Here is a 15,611-nt window from a genome sequence, read left to right on the forward strand (position 1 = left end):
GACTATATGAAGTTACATGGCAAAGGGGAATTAGGGTTACTAATCAGCTGATCTTAAAATAGAGATTATCCTGGCTTATCTAGTTGGGCCCAACAAAATCTCAAGAGTCCTTAAAATGGAAGAGGGAATCTGAAGAGATCCAGAATGATTCAAAGTGAGAAAGACTCAGGGGTCAGTTACGACTGACTGGCTTTGATGATGGAGGCAAGGCACCACAAGCCAAGAACACAGGCAGCCTCTAGAAGATGAAAACAGAAACACATTGTCTCCTGAAATCTCTAGAAGAAACACAGTTCTGCCCACATCTGATTTTAGGCCAGAAAGACCCATTTCAGACTTGATTTCCAGAACAGCAGATAAGTTATTGATGGTATATTTAAGCCACTACCTGTGTAGTAATTTGTCACACAGAAGAAAACGGTCTTTTTTCCCACTTTAGAAGGAGTATAACTCTCCTTCAGTCCCACCATCTCTAACAGCTGGGGCTGGTTTTCTGACAAGTTAGTCTCTAGCTAGTACCTAAATCTAGACTGACTGGTGTAAGATAATCTGATTTTCCCCACACTATCAAGGTTGCTCTCGCATCTGCCCTATAAGGAAGAATAAGGGGATGAGTTCTCCACTTGCATAGGTACACAACATGTACACCCAGCAGACTGACTTGGCCCCAGGTGACTTTTGTTTGGGATGGTTTAAAGATTAAGGCCTTTTCTTGTTGACTTCGGACTAATTAAGTTTTCCACTCTCCCAGGAGGACACCACAAAGCCTGCCCCTTAACTGATGCTATGTATAAAATTGTGGAATTCAAACTGAGCACTATAGCAAAATAGGTGATGAGCCAGTAGGCACCTACCTGATAGGATAACTGAAGCTCCCAGGGCAAGAGTATTTGTTTATACACGTATACAAAGTACAGTACTGGGAACGGTGCCTCACCCTTAGCAGGCATTCCATTAATATGTGTTGAAAAAGCAAATGCTATAAAGACTATTACACATCATATAAAATTGACTCCAGATGTCTAAAAGGCTTAAACACGAAAGGTAAAACTATAAAGCTAATAGAAGAAAATGGTGGGGAATGTTTTGCAGTCTAAGGCTAGAAAAGGATTTCTTAAATAAAATCCCAAACACATTAACCATAAGGTGAAAAACTGATGGATTTGATTGCATAAAAATTAAGATTTATGTTCAACAGTCAGGTTACAGAGTAGGAAAATATACTTCCAGTGTTCAAAAGTGGCAAGGGACTGGGGCACCTGGCTGGCTCCGTCAGTTGGGCGTCCAACTTCGGCTCAGGCATGATCTCACAGTTTGTGAGTTGGAGCCCCGCATCGGGCTCTGTGCTGACAGCTTGGAGCCTGGAGTCTGGAGTCTGGAGCCTGGAGCCTGGAGCTAGGAGCCTGCTGCGGATTCTGTGATTCCCTCTCTCTCTGCCCCTCCCCCACTCACACTCAGTCTCTCTCAAAAATAAATAAAAACGTTAAAAAAAATTTTTTTTTAAAAAGTGACAAGTGACTAATAATTGGAATATTAGAAAATGAATTCCTCGAATTGATAACAAAGAAATCAGGAAAAATCAGAAGACCAAAGCATGTTAAGAAAAGGAAATTCACATGAAAAGAAAACAAACTGGTGAAGGATATGAAGAAATGCTCAAATTCAAATCATCCAAAATGCAATTTAAAATAAAGAATTATCACTTTATACCACGTGCTGGTGTATGTATAGCAAAACTTAGAATACTGACTACAGAAAATAGTAGGGACATGAGGACATGAAAATCCTCTACCTCTGTATGGACAGGTGTAGCCGTTCTGGAGAAAAATCTAGCAGCACTTGCTCAGCTGAAGTATGCTTATATTTACAACCCAGTATTATTGCCCTTAGATAAGCACTACAGATATTCTCACACGGATTGATAATAGGATGTCCAGGGCAGCTTTGTTGCTGATAGCCAGAAGCTGAAGCCAACAGGAGTATCCATTGTAAAAAAGCAGCACATGCTAGGAAACTTTATTAGCACAGAGAAACAACAAAATAATGTTTACACACACAATCCCAAAGCTGTTCCATATAGGAAAAAGCAAGAATACGGTTTATAGCAGAATGACACTTAAAAAGATCACTTACGTTTTATTTTCAGGGCTTACATATTGCTCACTTTCACCTCCATTACTTATTTATTTATTATTAGTTTTTTAATCAGGAGGCTCCACACCTAACGTGGGGGTTGAGCTCAGGACCTAGAGATCAAGAGTCACATGCTCTACCAACTGAGCCAGCCATGAGCCTCTCCATTAGCCAACTTGGCAAAAGAATTAGAAAACAAGTGAAATTTCTGGGAACTATGGAAAAATAGAAATGAAGAAGTAACCAGAGGCTGAGAAATGGCCCTACAGGCTTCACAGCAGGGATACCTGTGGTTGGACTTAAAACAAGCACTAAAACAGGGAGGTGTTTAAAAGTAATTTATCCTGTGAGCTTCCAAAAAAGTTATAGATCAGTGCCCACAAGGTGCCAAATAAAGCAAAAAATGAGCACACTTTATGTGCTTTCGGGAAAAAATCACATTACCCATGAATTGATCTCAGAATTGATCTCTTTCTCTCTCACTCCAGGCTAGAGAAAGAGTGGCGAGGTTTGGGAAATGATCCAAACCTTTGATATCACTGCTTGAGCTTACCTCTTTTTCTGGAACCAATTCTCCACAATTTTATGTCAATACTTAAGAAAATGAGGAAGAGAGCATTACTTGGTGCCTCTCCCCATGAGGGCTTCCCCCCAAAACCGTGGTTTCTCCTAGATTAAATCTAACCTGAAGTTCAGAACACTTCACAAAATGGATACAAACTAACTTTAAAAATTCCTAGAAAGACTAGTTTTCTTTAAAATACAGTTATGTGGGGCGCCTGGGTGGCGCAGTCGGTTAAGCGTCCGACTTCAGCCAGGTCACGATCTCGCGGTCCGTGAGTTCGAGCCCCGCGTCAGGCTCTGGGCTGATGGCTCAGAGCCTGGAGCCTGTTTCTGATTCTGTGTCTCCCTCTCTCTCTGCCCCTCCCCCGTTCATGCTCTGTCTCTCTCTGTCCCAAAAAGAAATAAACGTTGAAAAAAAAATTTTTTAAATACAGTTATGAATGGGACACCCAGGTGGCTCAATCGGTTAAGGGTCCGACTTCAGCTAGGGTCACGGTCTCTCAGTTTGTGGGTTCCGGCCATTCATCGGGCTCTGTGCTGACAGCTCGGAGCCTGGAGCCTGCTTTAGATTCTGTGTCTTCCTCTCTCTCCCCCTGCCCCACTCGTGCTCAGTATCTCTCTCTCTCAAAAATAAACATTAAAAAAAATTTTTTTTTTTAAATACAGTTATGTTTAATATTCTCTTTCGGGATCACAGATAAATTTGAGGATTGTATTTCTTCATTGGAATGCATTGCTGCTTTACAGAATTTAAGAAAATTTTGCCCAATAAAGGAAAATAAATAAAGGATAAAATAAATAGAAGTATAGTGTGGCAGGACCTGCAAGGATGACAGCACATTTCCCCAAGCTAACAAACACTTTTAAGTATCAGAGGAAATTAAAAGACATTTTGAAAAATAAAGTCAATGGTTAAGAAAAAACAAAACACATACATCTGTGTGTGTAGAGAGTAAGAAAGCAAGTATGGAGAAAGGCTAACCCTTGGTGACCACCCACCCCCACCCCTGCCTGGGGAGGTTTTCACTGCATAACTTCCAGGAATGCAGATTTGAAGTTTTACAAACAGAAGTTGGAGAGGGAGTAAACTCAACAGTTTTAATTTAGTAGTCAGCCTCCCCATAACTCAGCTCTCGTAACTGATCTCAATTTAACATCTAGTTCCTTATTTTGTTACATCGAGACTATGTATCTCTCATGACATGCATACAATTCAGGTAAAATTGCCTTAAGTCCACCTAGTGCCAGACTATGTCTAAAAAAACAAACAAAAACAAAAAAAACTTCGAAAGCCTGGGTCAAATCCTGATACACACAAGTTGTTCCCCTAAAGTTGCTGTTTACGAGTTGATCAGTTTCTCCTTAAGCTTAAAATCACACAGGACCTAGGAATGTTATCACTGCTCAGCTCTTTGCTCCCGGGAACCTTTCTAAATCTCCTCCCACGAGTCAGACCTGGAATTCCTGCTAGTGAAATTCACTAGTGGCAACTATGAAGTGGGCAGTATTTCTAAATCACTACTCATCATCTTGCAAGGCAGTATCAGGCACTGTTTGGCTGTTAACCAAAGCAAGTCAGGATTCCCTAATACGCTGCAAACACGTACAGGCGGCTTATCTTCTAGTACACGAAATACTACAAATGTTGGCAAACTACATTAACCCATTGTTTTCCCCTTTTCTCACTTCCCCATTTCTAAAATAGATCCCTACGGGCATCATATACAGTAATAAATGGCTTTGATGCTATTGTAGGGCAGTTCTAGAAAGATAACTGGAGTTGAAGTGTTGGCGCAACGCTGGGCGGCGAGGAGACTGGTTGAGAACATTCCTCTGAAATCCCGGGGGCGTCAGGGTCTCGTCCCGACCTCGGCGACTGCGGACCGCCAAGGACGGCGGACTGGCGAGGACGGGACAGCAGGGGAAGAGAGCAGCGAAAGGTGACACGGGTAGCCCGGGGCCCGGGGGCGCGCGGCTTCCCTGGGCCCCGCGCCGCGCGCCCCTCCCCTCCGCTCCCCGCACTGCCTCACCCGCCCCTCCCCACCCGGCTCCCTCAAGTCTCCACGAACGGAAATGGGAGTCACAGCGCCGGGGACCAGCGGAAACAAAACACAGAGGCGGCCGCGGGGGGGCCGCTGTGGGTGAGAAGGCCCCGGAACGAGGCCGGCCCGCGCGGGCCCGCGCTCCCTTCCTCCCCCGCGGCCGCACTCACCCGCTCCGGAATCGGCCCCGTCGCCCCCACCCGCGCTCCAGAGCCGGCTGAGAACAGCAGGGGCGCGGGCTCCACGTGCAGCGCTTCTCCCAGTAAGACCCGCCGCTCCTGCGACTCGAAGTGTAAGGCCCCTAGGCCTTTCCCGCGGAATCGGCGCTGAGAAACTCCAACCCCCCTCCCGCCTCCCAGGCACCCCCGGGTCCAGGACTACAACTCCCAGCAGGTTGCGCGAAACAAACGCCCGAGGCAACGGAGGCTCACGAGGCACAAGAATGCCCAACGCCCCAATCCGCTTTGTTTTCCATTCTCACTTTCCGGGCAAAATCATACACCTCAACAACCACAAAGAACAGGTTGCTGACTTGGGTCCGGGAGGACTGAACTAGGGGACAGGCCAACCAAAGTGCGCATGCGTACACTACAAGGATTCCAGGAGGGAAAAAGACAGCAGGTCAAGTTAGGCGAAGGAAAGATGGCGGAGGCTTCGCCAAGGGACCCGGAAGCACTTACCCTCCACTTCCTCCTCCTGTTTGGCTGCTGTCTCACCTAGAGCTGTCCGGTCGCAGACCGCCTCCGAGACGTTTCCTGTCCGGTGAGTGTCGACCGACTGAAACGGCGGCCCATAATGCATTGCGATGGCGGGTAGGCGGGTGGGGGTGGAGCCAGGGCCGGAAGTAGAACGGTGGCGGCAGCGGAGGCCCCGGCAGCTCGGGACTGAGTGCAAGGTGACTGGGAGGGTTGCTAGACTAGCTTGGCCTCTTGGGACTCAGATTCTGGGTTTCTTCTTGGGGTCTGGGCTGCCTATTACCTCTGTCCTTCAGGAGTATAGAGCAGCCTGGTGTCACTGGCACCTTTACCGTCTGGCCCAGGGTCACTGCTGACCTCGGTGCCTTTAGGCTTTGAAGTTTGCGGTAGATTCCGGCGTGGTCATCCCTGCTCTGAGGGTAAACCGGGGTGGTACGCGAGGCAAGGAGGCCAGGGGTTCCCGGACCCGCGGCTCAGCTGGGGCAGCTCAAGGTCATTCCCACGGGACAGTTCTGCGGCCAGGCCTGCCCTACCGGGGCGCGCAGGAGGTCGTGCCCAACTATTGAAAGCAGAATGCGCACCATAGGAGGGAAAGGGGTGACGGTAATCTTAAAAGTTTGCATCCCACCTGAAAATATTGATAGTGCTGAAACGTGGCTAGGCAGCTTTGTTTTACACTCTCATTTTCCTGCACAACCCTACACCTCACCCCCAAGAAACAATACGCTGACTGGGGTAGAAGGGGGTTCTTGAGGTTAGGGGTGAGGCCAAAGTTCGCAGGCGAACAAAACAAGGTTTCCGGGAGGGCGAAAGAGAACGGGTCAGGTTAGGCGGGTTGTGGATTGACTTTAGGAATATGCACGGAATGGGCCGCGAAAGTACTAACCTAGGCTGGTCAGTCATCTCTGTAAGGTGGAGAACCGTGCACCCTCTCACCACAGGGCCTCTTCTCATGTGTACCCTTTCTTGCTGTTGCCTTCCCCAGTCTTTCTACGTCAAATCCCAGTCACAGGTTCGGGGGCGGGGGGGGGGGGGGGCGATCGTACTTGAATAGAGAACTTATCACACTTGGTATTTTACACCTATTTGTGTAATAACGTGTCTTCTGCATGACGGTGGACTGACAGTGGACACTCATATATTACTCAGTGAAAAAATAAAAGGGAATAAAAGAAAGAACAAGTTTTGATAGTGAGATTATGTGTTCATTTTTTAGACAGGTTGAATTTGATGGTCCCGTAGGACTTAGGAAAGGAAAAGACCTGTTGAATGGGTAGGTTTAGGGTTCAGAAAAAACGACTAAAATTAGAGGTGTGATTTGGGAATCGTTAATACTTAGATGATAGAGGGGTCCCTGGCTGGCTCAGTTGGTGCAGCGTGCAACTCTTCATCTCCAGGTCTGAGTTCAAGCCCCACATTGGGCGTAGAGCTTACTTACATAAAATACTTAGATGATAGAAATTGAAAAAATGAAAACAGACTTTACCTAATAGGAATAACACGATTTTTGCCATCGGAGTTAGAGCAAATTGACTGTGGAGATATGGGCAGTGTAATAACTTTTCTTTGACATAGTTTTATTTTCTGTAAAGGAGGGGTAAGAACACTTTCCCCTAATTGTTAATAATGTTTTCCTAAGGGTTGAAGAGGAGAATATATACGGAAATACTTTGCAAAGTATTTTGGGATGAACCAATGTTAGGTGACCTTATTGCTGAGTATTAAGCATGTCCTTAAATTGCTATAAGGGAAAATAGCACCTTGAATTGCATGATTTTCTAAAAAAAAAAAATGTTTGTTTATTTTTTGAGAGAACACAGGCTCCTTGAACCGGGGAGGGGCAGGGAGAGGGAGAGAGAGAAAGAGAGAGAGAGAGAAAGAGGGAGAGAGAGAGAGAGAATGAATCCCAAGTAGTCTCAGTGCTGATACTACGAACTGGGAGATCATGACCTGAGCTGAAGTCAAGAGTCAGACGTTCGACGGACTGAGCCACCCAGGCACCCTGAGTTGCACAATTTTTAAAATCGATCCGTGTCCACTTAGATTCTACCGTGTAACCTTGGGCCAGGCACTTAATCTCTAAGCCTCAGTTTATGTGTATGTAAAATGGGAATGGTAATATGTAGCACTTTAAGGTTATTTGTTGTTGGCTTTGAGTCTTCTTAAGTATTTTTCTCTAATGGGGTATAAGCGGTGATGTATGGTGAATTTCTCCAAATAGTTTGCTTTCGGGGCAGGTGAAGGATATTTTGTTGATTATGGGAGTTCTTTTGGTAGTTTTTATGTGCGATTCCAGGGCTTCTCAGCCTTTGCATTATTGACATTTTGGACCAGATAATTCTTTGTTGTGGGATGGCTGTTATTTTGTTTTGGTTTTTATAGGATGTTTAGCAACATCCCTGGCCTTTACCCACCGGAGGCCAGTAATACCCCGGTCAGGACAACCAAAAATGTCTTCAGACATTGCCAGTAATCCCTTGAGGTATACTGCTGTCCCAACTCAAGAACTACTGTGTTACTCTACGGTCTTCTAGCTGAGTGCTTCTCAAACTGTCAGTAGTAGAGGACCATTTTTCCCCTAACCCTGTGGCTACCTTTGAAAACTAGAATAAAAGTTACTGTAAAAGTTAGATGAAAGAACATACAGTGAAGACACCCAAAATACAAACTGATTTTTTATTATTCAACAGATATATGTGACTCTGTCACATTGTTATAAAAGTTTCTACATCGTTATTAACCATTTTTGTTACGATAGACCAGTAACACAATTTGTATACTATTGCTGGCCCACAGACCACACTTTGAGCACTTTAATAGAAGTTCATCATCAAGATGACAGTGATCATGGTCATTAATAGGTAATTTTGGAGGCTCATGGGACTCAGGTTAGCATGGCAGGTTTCATTTTATCTGTAAGATTCAGAAATTTTAACCAGGCTGTATTGAGGTGTGAATCTTGGATCCCCATTCCAACGTAGGGTTTAGTAAACTCTGTTTAATAGACATCTTCTTTCTCAATCTGAGGGAAATTTCTTCTAATTATTTATGGCTTTCTTATCTATTCTTTTTCTTTTGGAATTCTTGTTTGCATTTATTTGTTGTAATTTGGAAATTTTTTTGGCATTTGATCTTTCAAGGTACTAAATTAGGTCTCAACTGAAATCATCTTCTGTTTTACCTGCTGAAATGCTTAAAAAAATTTTTTTTAATGTTTATTTTTGAGAGAGAGAGTCGAGTTGAGCGGGGAGGGGCAGAGAGACAGAGACACAGAATTTGAAGCAGGCTCCAGGCTCTGAGCTGTCAACACAGCACAATGTGGGGCTCAAACCCACGAACCCACAAGATCATGACCTGAGGCGAAGTTGGACACTTAACCGACAGAGCCACCCAGATGCCCTTATTTGCTGAAATGTTTTAGTTAGAAAATCATATATTTTAGTTTCAGGAGCTCTAAAGACTTGGAAATCTTTAAGTCCTTATTTTTCTTACTTTTTATTTTTTAAAAAATGCTTATTTATTTATTTTTGAGAGCCTGATGTGGGGCTCAAACCCACGAACTGTGAGATCATGACCTGAGCCAAAATCAAGAGCCAGACTCTCAAACAACTGAGCCACCCAGGCACCCCTTTCATTCTGTTTTATTGATTAGGTTGTACTGTTTGACTTTCTCTCTCTTACTGGTGGGCTCCCTTGGGCTGGTTCTTTTGAACTTAGATTTGGCTGTTACAGTATTCTTGAATGCCTGGAATCCTACAGTTGGAATAGGCAGAACACTTTCCCCTGCTGTGGGGCCCGTGTCTCCGTGCTCAGCTCCCTTTTGGTCTTCTGAGGGGGCTCGGGGTAACCTGGCACATTAATCTGGGGGCCAGTGTTCTTTTCTGCCTGAGATGGGCGGTTATCTAACATGCTACCTTGACTATGCTTATTCTTGACCTGTGGTCCAAGACCAAGTTTATGGAGAAGAAATACCTCATCCTAGATTTTGTGCTTTCTTTCTGCATCTAACCCAGCACACAGGCCTGAGTTGTTTCTAACTGCCCCTAGGTCCCAGGGCCTTTTGGTTAAGAAGCAAAACAACTTGCAGTGGGGAGTGGAGAGGGGGAAGGGAGCTCTGGTCAGGTGACTGTTCTTAGCATTCAGCAAGTTCTGGTGTGATTTATGATTGACTTCTGTAACAATTAGTAGAATTAGATTCCTACTATAGGATCTACTTAGAGGTGTTTTACAATTATGTACATTTTAAAGGATGTTAATACTCTCGTGCTTGTTTTCAGTAATAGAATCACCATGATTCTCCAGAGGCTCTTCAGGGTCTCCTCTCTCATGCGGTCCATGGTCTCAGTGCATCTGAGGAGGAACATCGGTGTTACAGCAGTGGCATTTAATAAGGAACTTGATCCTGTACAGAAACTCTTCGTGGATAAGATTAGAGAATACAAAACTAAGCGACAGTAAGTGGGTAGATAACCACCTGTGGAGTACATGTAAATATTCAAGATATATGTAAGTTGTGAGATGGGGAAAAGAAATTACTAGGTCTTTGAAACTGTTAAGACCTTCACTGAGCTGATTGCTGACATAGAGGTTCATTAGGTGTTCCAAAAGAAGATAAAGATCTTGGTTCTTTTTTTTTAAGTCCCAAATTTTATCTTATATGAGTTCCAAGGGAGAATTCCATTATATCTATTGTCATTTTAATGTTTATTTTTGAGAGAGAGAGACAGAGCATGAGCGGTAGAGGGGCAGAGAGAGAGAGAGGGAGGGAGGGAGGGAGAGAGACACACAGACATAGAATTAGAAGCTGGCTCCAGGCTCCAAGCTGTCAGCACAGAGCCCGACGCGGGGCCCAAACTCACAAACTGCAAGATCATGACCTGAGCTGAAGTCAGACACCCAACCGACTGAGCCACCCAGGCACCCCTCTATTGTCATTTTAGATGTATTGTCATTATAATGTCATTTATTATAAACTAGAGCCAATTCTTAGAAGCCTATAGGATCTTGGAAATCATTTAGGAACTATATTTGAAAAAATTGAGTCCCTTAGACATTAATTAGCCTAAGGTCATAAAACTAATTGTAGGAAAAACATATTATCAAAATATTCTAATTATCAATTTAGTGCCCTTTCTTTGACATCATGATTTGGGGGGAAATGTATGAACCCAACATTTTTTTCTTCAATGCTATTTCCATAGTTCTGTATTTCTGGGAATGTCAAAGGTCAAGAGGGAAGTGGCATAAAGCAAAGTCCAGGATAAACACAGTTACGGAACCACACAGCTTTGGAGGTGAATGATGACCTTAGCCATCATCAGATTCAACCCCCAATCTTATGAAAAGCGATACAGAGCAGTTTGGTGTTCATTTTATTTAGTTGTCTACCATGTGCAAAGCACTGGGCTATTAACTGTGGTAGGCCGCAGAAGGAAGCCATACTGCATTTCCATAATATTCTTGAAATCTGATGGGGTGGAAAGCTTGTAGGGATGTATAAGGTAATCTATGAGGAAAAATGGGTTAGATACTAACATAGTGACAAATTCAGTGTTTGGGGACTTCATAGAAAGGAATGTTCCTTTCTTGCTGGAGGCAGTATTTGAGATCCTTAAAAAAAAGTTTTTTTTTTTTTAACATTGTTCATTTTTTGAGAGACAGAGACAGTACAAGTGGGGGAAGGACAGAGAGAGAGGGAGACACAGAATCGGAAGCAGGGTTCAGGCTCTGAGCTGTCAGCACAGAGCCCTACGCGGGGCTCGAACCCACATACTGTGAGATCATGACCTGAGCCGAATAACCGACTGAACCACCCAGGTGCCCCTGAGATCTTTTATTCCTTTTAAGAATGTGGACAGCTATGGATCAGCCCTTCAGTTTAAAACTGTGAAGAACTTACTCACATGATTTTGTTTATAGCTTCAAAGGGTTCTCAAAACCAAGAAAGGCTATCAGTACATATCTCTACCTCTGGTTATGAACAATTGGTGTGAAGGTTGCACAGATAAATGGGAGGGGGAGAAGGATATATTTTAGGAAGAAAGAGTGGTGTGAGCTAAAGCATGAAAACTGAAACGACCAGGTGGGTTTGAGAAATTGTGTAATGCTGCTCCCCAGGACTGTAGAGTGTATGAGGAGAGTGGGGAGCAGTAAGGATGAGAATGGGGTCGGAATGAGGGGATTATGAGAGGCCTCGATTATAGATGGGCAGGTAAAGTATTAGATGATAGGCATTTATGAGGAATTAAAGGTTTTTGAGCAGGATGGTAGGATGGAACAAGGTACTCTGTATTAGGAAGATAATTTTAATCAGAGTATTAGGAAGATTGGAATGAGTAGAGAAGACAGACAGACATGGTAGGAAACTTGTAACAATCCAAGCATTGGATTGACAAGGTTGATGAGAACCTTGTCTTCACAGCAGTGGGAATATAAAAGTGACAGTCAAGACATTGAGGGACTGAGAACTGGGTCTTGGTTATCTGGTGGAGAGAGAGAGGAGAAGGAACAGTTAAAGAGCCCTGAGACTTTGAGACTGGGCAACTAACAAAAAAGGTTTTGTTCTTACCACAGCTAAGGATGGAGAGAGCTAAAGGATTAAAATGAAGACATTGTTAAGAAATTCTCACAACAGTCTTACAGATCTTATCCCCTTATTACATGTTAGAAAAGCAAGGCTAAAAGAGAAGAATTTGTCTAAAATCACATTATTCAGTAAGCAGGTGTGCAGGATCCGTTGACACTCGTTTGAGTGTCTCCTGTCCAGAGGTAGTGTGGCATCTTAGTATTGATGCTGTTTGCACTCCAATTGTCCTTAAAAAGCCTGTCCAATAAGAAGTCAATCCTGAGGCGTACTCTTTTTTTTTTTTTTTTTTTTTTTTTTTAAAGTAAGCTCTGTGCCCAAAGGAGGCTTGAATTCAGGACCCTCAAGAGTTACATGCTCCACTGTCTGAGCCAGCTAGGTGCCCCTGGGATGCACTCTGAATCTAAGGGGACTCTAGTTCATTCATTTGTGCAAATTGTGTGGGAAAATGTTCTGCACACGGACTCTGACCTGGAATGCAGCTCTGAAACTTATTAGCACTTGGGCCTTGGGCAGGTTATTCAGCTGCTATACCTTATCTGTACGTAACATGGGGGTGATAATAACAGCACGTATTTCAGAGGATGTTATAAAAATGAAGTGATTCAGTAAGTTAGCATGCCTAGTATTTTTTACATGAAATAAACAAGTATCCTTTGAGTGTCTGCTTTGTCCAGGTCGCCATGCTAGATCCTGGGGATATAATAATAAGATGGGCTGGGAGACATACTCAGTTGAGGAGGTAGATGAGATCTGGCCTCTTTCTATCATAGGAATCCACATGAAAGTTCTCTAGCAGCCATCATCTGTCAGTAACCAGAATATTGGTGAGACTGGCTGGATGTACTCAAAGCACTGTCTGAAACTTGTAGCTCCCAGAGTTAGAAGACAGTCGTTAAAGTGTCGGGTTGAAGGCTCCTCTATTTCATTAGCCATTGTCCACATGTGCCTATTGAAATCTAATTAATTGTAGTTAAGTATAAATACAAATTCAGGTCCTTAGTTACATTTCTAGTGCTCACTAGCCACATATGGCTAGTGGCCACCTTAATTAGCACAGATACAATTCATTACAGAAGGTTCTATTGCATGTGCTGATGTAGAAGAAAACTGAGTCCATGAGAACAAGCATCATTAACAAGTTCTTAAATTAGAGCTGTCTCTGGAAAAACATAAAACAAAAAAATCAGAGTTGTCTCTATATTTTTTTGTGGAAATTCTGTAACATAAGGCCCTCTACTTTGATGATAGGCATATGTAAAAATATTATTACCCTTAATGGAGTTTCTCACTTACGAAGTTTTTATTATGTTCATGATAGGCGGGCAGTAACATGACAAACACAGAATTTCTGCAAAGAATTAATTACATCTAATTGGCCCCACTGCTGGTCTTGATGCTATATTTATCTTCCCAAAGCACAACTCTAATTTTGTCATTTTATTGCTTAACACATAAAATACACACCCCCCGCCTTAACATTCCAGGCCTCCCGTGACCTGAGTCCTGCTGGCTTTTCCATCTAGATGGCTGATTCTCCACATACAGCCAGTTTTTTATTACCTCCACTCTTTGCTTTTTCAGTCTTAGAATGTCTGAAATTAAAATCTGACCCAAACGCATCATTTGTCACAAATGCCACCTTTGTAAAATGAAACTTTTTTCCAATTAGCTCCGCAAAAATGCTCTCTCCTCAACTTGAGTAGCTGTTTGATAAGCCATGTCTTTGAAGCTTATCAATAACTCTCTTATAGCACGGATGTTTCTAAACATTTTTTTTCCCCTAAATGGCAAAATCTCTGAGGGTAAGAAATATTTGCAGCTTTGTTAGGCCCATATTATAGAGACTTAAAGTTACTAAGACCTTTTAAAAGATGTTTAGTGGTGGCTGAATTAAATCGGATAATAATAATAATAGCACTTATTGGCCACTATGTCACCTCACTGTGGGCCAGGCACTGTGTTAAGTGGTACATGTACATTATCTCTGTAATTCTAGTCACACCATCATTAAGTAGGGCCTTCAGTTTTAGATGCGGAAACTAAAGTTTAGAGTGTTTCATGCCTTGCTTCAGTTTATAGTGGTTTCAATAAACTGTAGAGCTGACATTGAAACAGAAGTAGTCATTGACTCAGGGAACCCATGGACTTAGCCATTATATCTTATCACAACTTAGACCTCAAGAGATTATGACTTGATAAACATCCTTGATACTCAAACCTTGAATGTTAGAAGTTTGTTTGAAGTTGCCTCATTTATGTGATGCCTCATCATTATAGAAGTTTGAATTGAAATTCAAGCGGAAATGCTTTTTTTTCAGAAGCTACGTTTTTCCCTTTATGATGACTTTTAAAAGGTCTATTGAAACTTGATGGTCAAAAGTAATTTTGGTTTTGTAAACTAGTGCATAAGAAGAGTTTTTACTTGTTCATTTGCCCACAACAGGGCATCCGGAGGACCTGTTGATACTGGCCCAGAGTATCAGCAAGAGCTGGAGAGAGAGCTTTTTAAGCTTAAGCAGATGTATGGTAAAGCAGACATGAATACTTTCCCTAACTTCAATTTTGAAGGTAAGTGTCTTCAATCATGGATTCATTCTTGGGGGAGATTTGTTTTAAGTCGAGACTATTTATGCCTTATACTTGAGTTGTTTAGAGGATTAAATGACAATCACACATAAATTTATTAGGACAGTGACATTTGCATGAGAAGCTCTTGTACAAATGCTTGCCATCAGTATAGGAGATTATGTAACAGGTCAAATGGTGGGGATTTGAAATCAAACTCCCTAATCTTGAATCGTGACACTATCACCTATGAAGTGTGTGATCTTGGATAGTTAACTGGTGACTGTTTCCCATCTGACATTCAGGGAGAATTCTAATACCTCTCTCGTGGTTGTTGTAATTAAATGACATAAAACATGTGAAGTCAGTTAATAGCCTGGTTTATAGTAAGTGCTTAATAAATCATTATCAATTGTAATAGTTCTATGTAGGTGTTAAAAAACCATAGATATTAAAAAAAAATCAAAAAATTGATCAGTTAAATATTGAAGCCTTCTAGATAATGTATTTTATTGCAATATAGCTAAGCGTGGACCTTTTTGTTCCTTTTCTTAGATCCCAAATTTGAAGTCATCGACAAACCCCAGTCCTGAAGAAATAGTGTAAAATGTATTTGGTAATTTGTCCTAGATTAGTTGTACAACTGGTCGGAAGTATCGGGACAAACGTACGTTTCTCAACCGTCAAATGTGTTCTTTTAATTCTGATTCCAAATAAATTATTTGGTGATGTTGAGTGTACATTTGAGTGTATTGAATTCTGTGCTTCAGCATTGTTTTTAAATCTGCCCAGTTGGCTCTAATGAAACAGGTGGAGATCTTGGGTCAGTTGGCCACAACTTGCCCACAACCTGCCAGGCTCCTCTCCGTGTGCAGGGCTCGCCTTTTACTAGTGGAGACTTCCCGCCTCAGGGGGCCGCCCTGACCTAAGGAATGTTTGCCACAGAGGGATGTTACATCCGTTCCCAGAATATAAAGAAAAGGCTTGTAAACCTTTTATCATAACTTTTCCAGGAAATTCGAGTTA

General features: G+C 42.7%; 2 protein-coding genes across 4 annotated transcripts in view; one reads left to right on the top strand and one right to left on the bottom strand.

Annotated features, from left to right (window-relative positions):
• Nucleotides 1-5,569, bottom strand: part of GABPA (GA binding protein transcription factor subunit alpha) — a 38,150-nt gene extending 32,581 nt beyond the window's left edge. Inside the window, exon 1 of one of the 2 annotated variants that reach the window (XM_006935951.4) lies at nt 5,420-5,569. The gene's annotated coding sequence lies outside the window, so the exon portion shown is untranslated. Of the gene's footprint in view, nt 1-4,909; nt 5,328-5,419 lie in introns of those variants that run through there. The other variant, XM_003991500.5, reaches the window with a different exon arrangement.
• ATP5PF (ATP synthase peripheral stalk subunit F6) lies at nt 5,367-15,325 on the top strand. 2 transcript variants are annotated; one of them, XM_006935950.4, is made up of 4 exons: nt 5,367-5,501; nt 9,712-9,888; nt 14,464-14,588; nt 15,141-15,325. In XM_006935950.4, exons 2-4 carry the CDS (start codon nt 9,725-9,727, stop codon nt 15,176-15,178), a joined length of 327 nt encoding a protein of 108 aa, XP_006936012.1. In that variant the 5' UTR covers nt 5,367-5,501; nt 9,712-9,724; the 3' UTR covers nt 15,179-15,325. The 2 variants fall into 2 exon arrangements, with proteins under 2 accessions (XP_006936012.1, XP_006936011.1); XM_006935949.4 differs by lacking the exon at nt 5,367-5,501 and adding an exon at nt 5,506-5,634.
• Nucleotides 15,326-15,611: the final 286 nt, after the last annotated feature.

The sequence above is a fragment of the Felis catus genome, chromosome C2 (genome assembly GCF_018350175.1).
Source record: "Felis catus isolate Fca126 chromosome C2, F.catus_Fca126_mat1.0, whole genome shotgun sequence".
NCBI classification, from domain to species: domain Eukaryota; kingdom Metazoa; phylum Chordata; class Mammalia; order Carnivora; family Felidae; genus Felis; species Felis catus.

Coding starts and splice junctions, on each gene's coding strand:
- ATP5PF (XM_006935950.4), top strand. CDS start 9,725: ATGATTCTCCAGAGGCTCTTCAGGGTCTCCTCTCTCATGCGGTCCATG. Junction 9,889..14,463: donor GAATACAAAACTAAGCGACA/GTAAGTGGGTAG, acceptor TGCCCACAACAG/GGCATCCGGAGGACCTGTTG. Junction 14,589..15,140: donor CCCTAACTTCAATTTTGAAG/GTAAGTGTCTTC, acceptor TCCTTTTCTTAG/ATCCCAAATTTGAAGTCATC.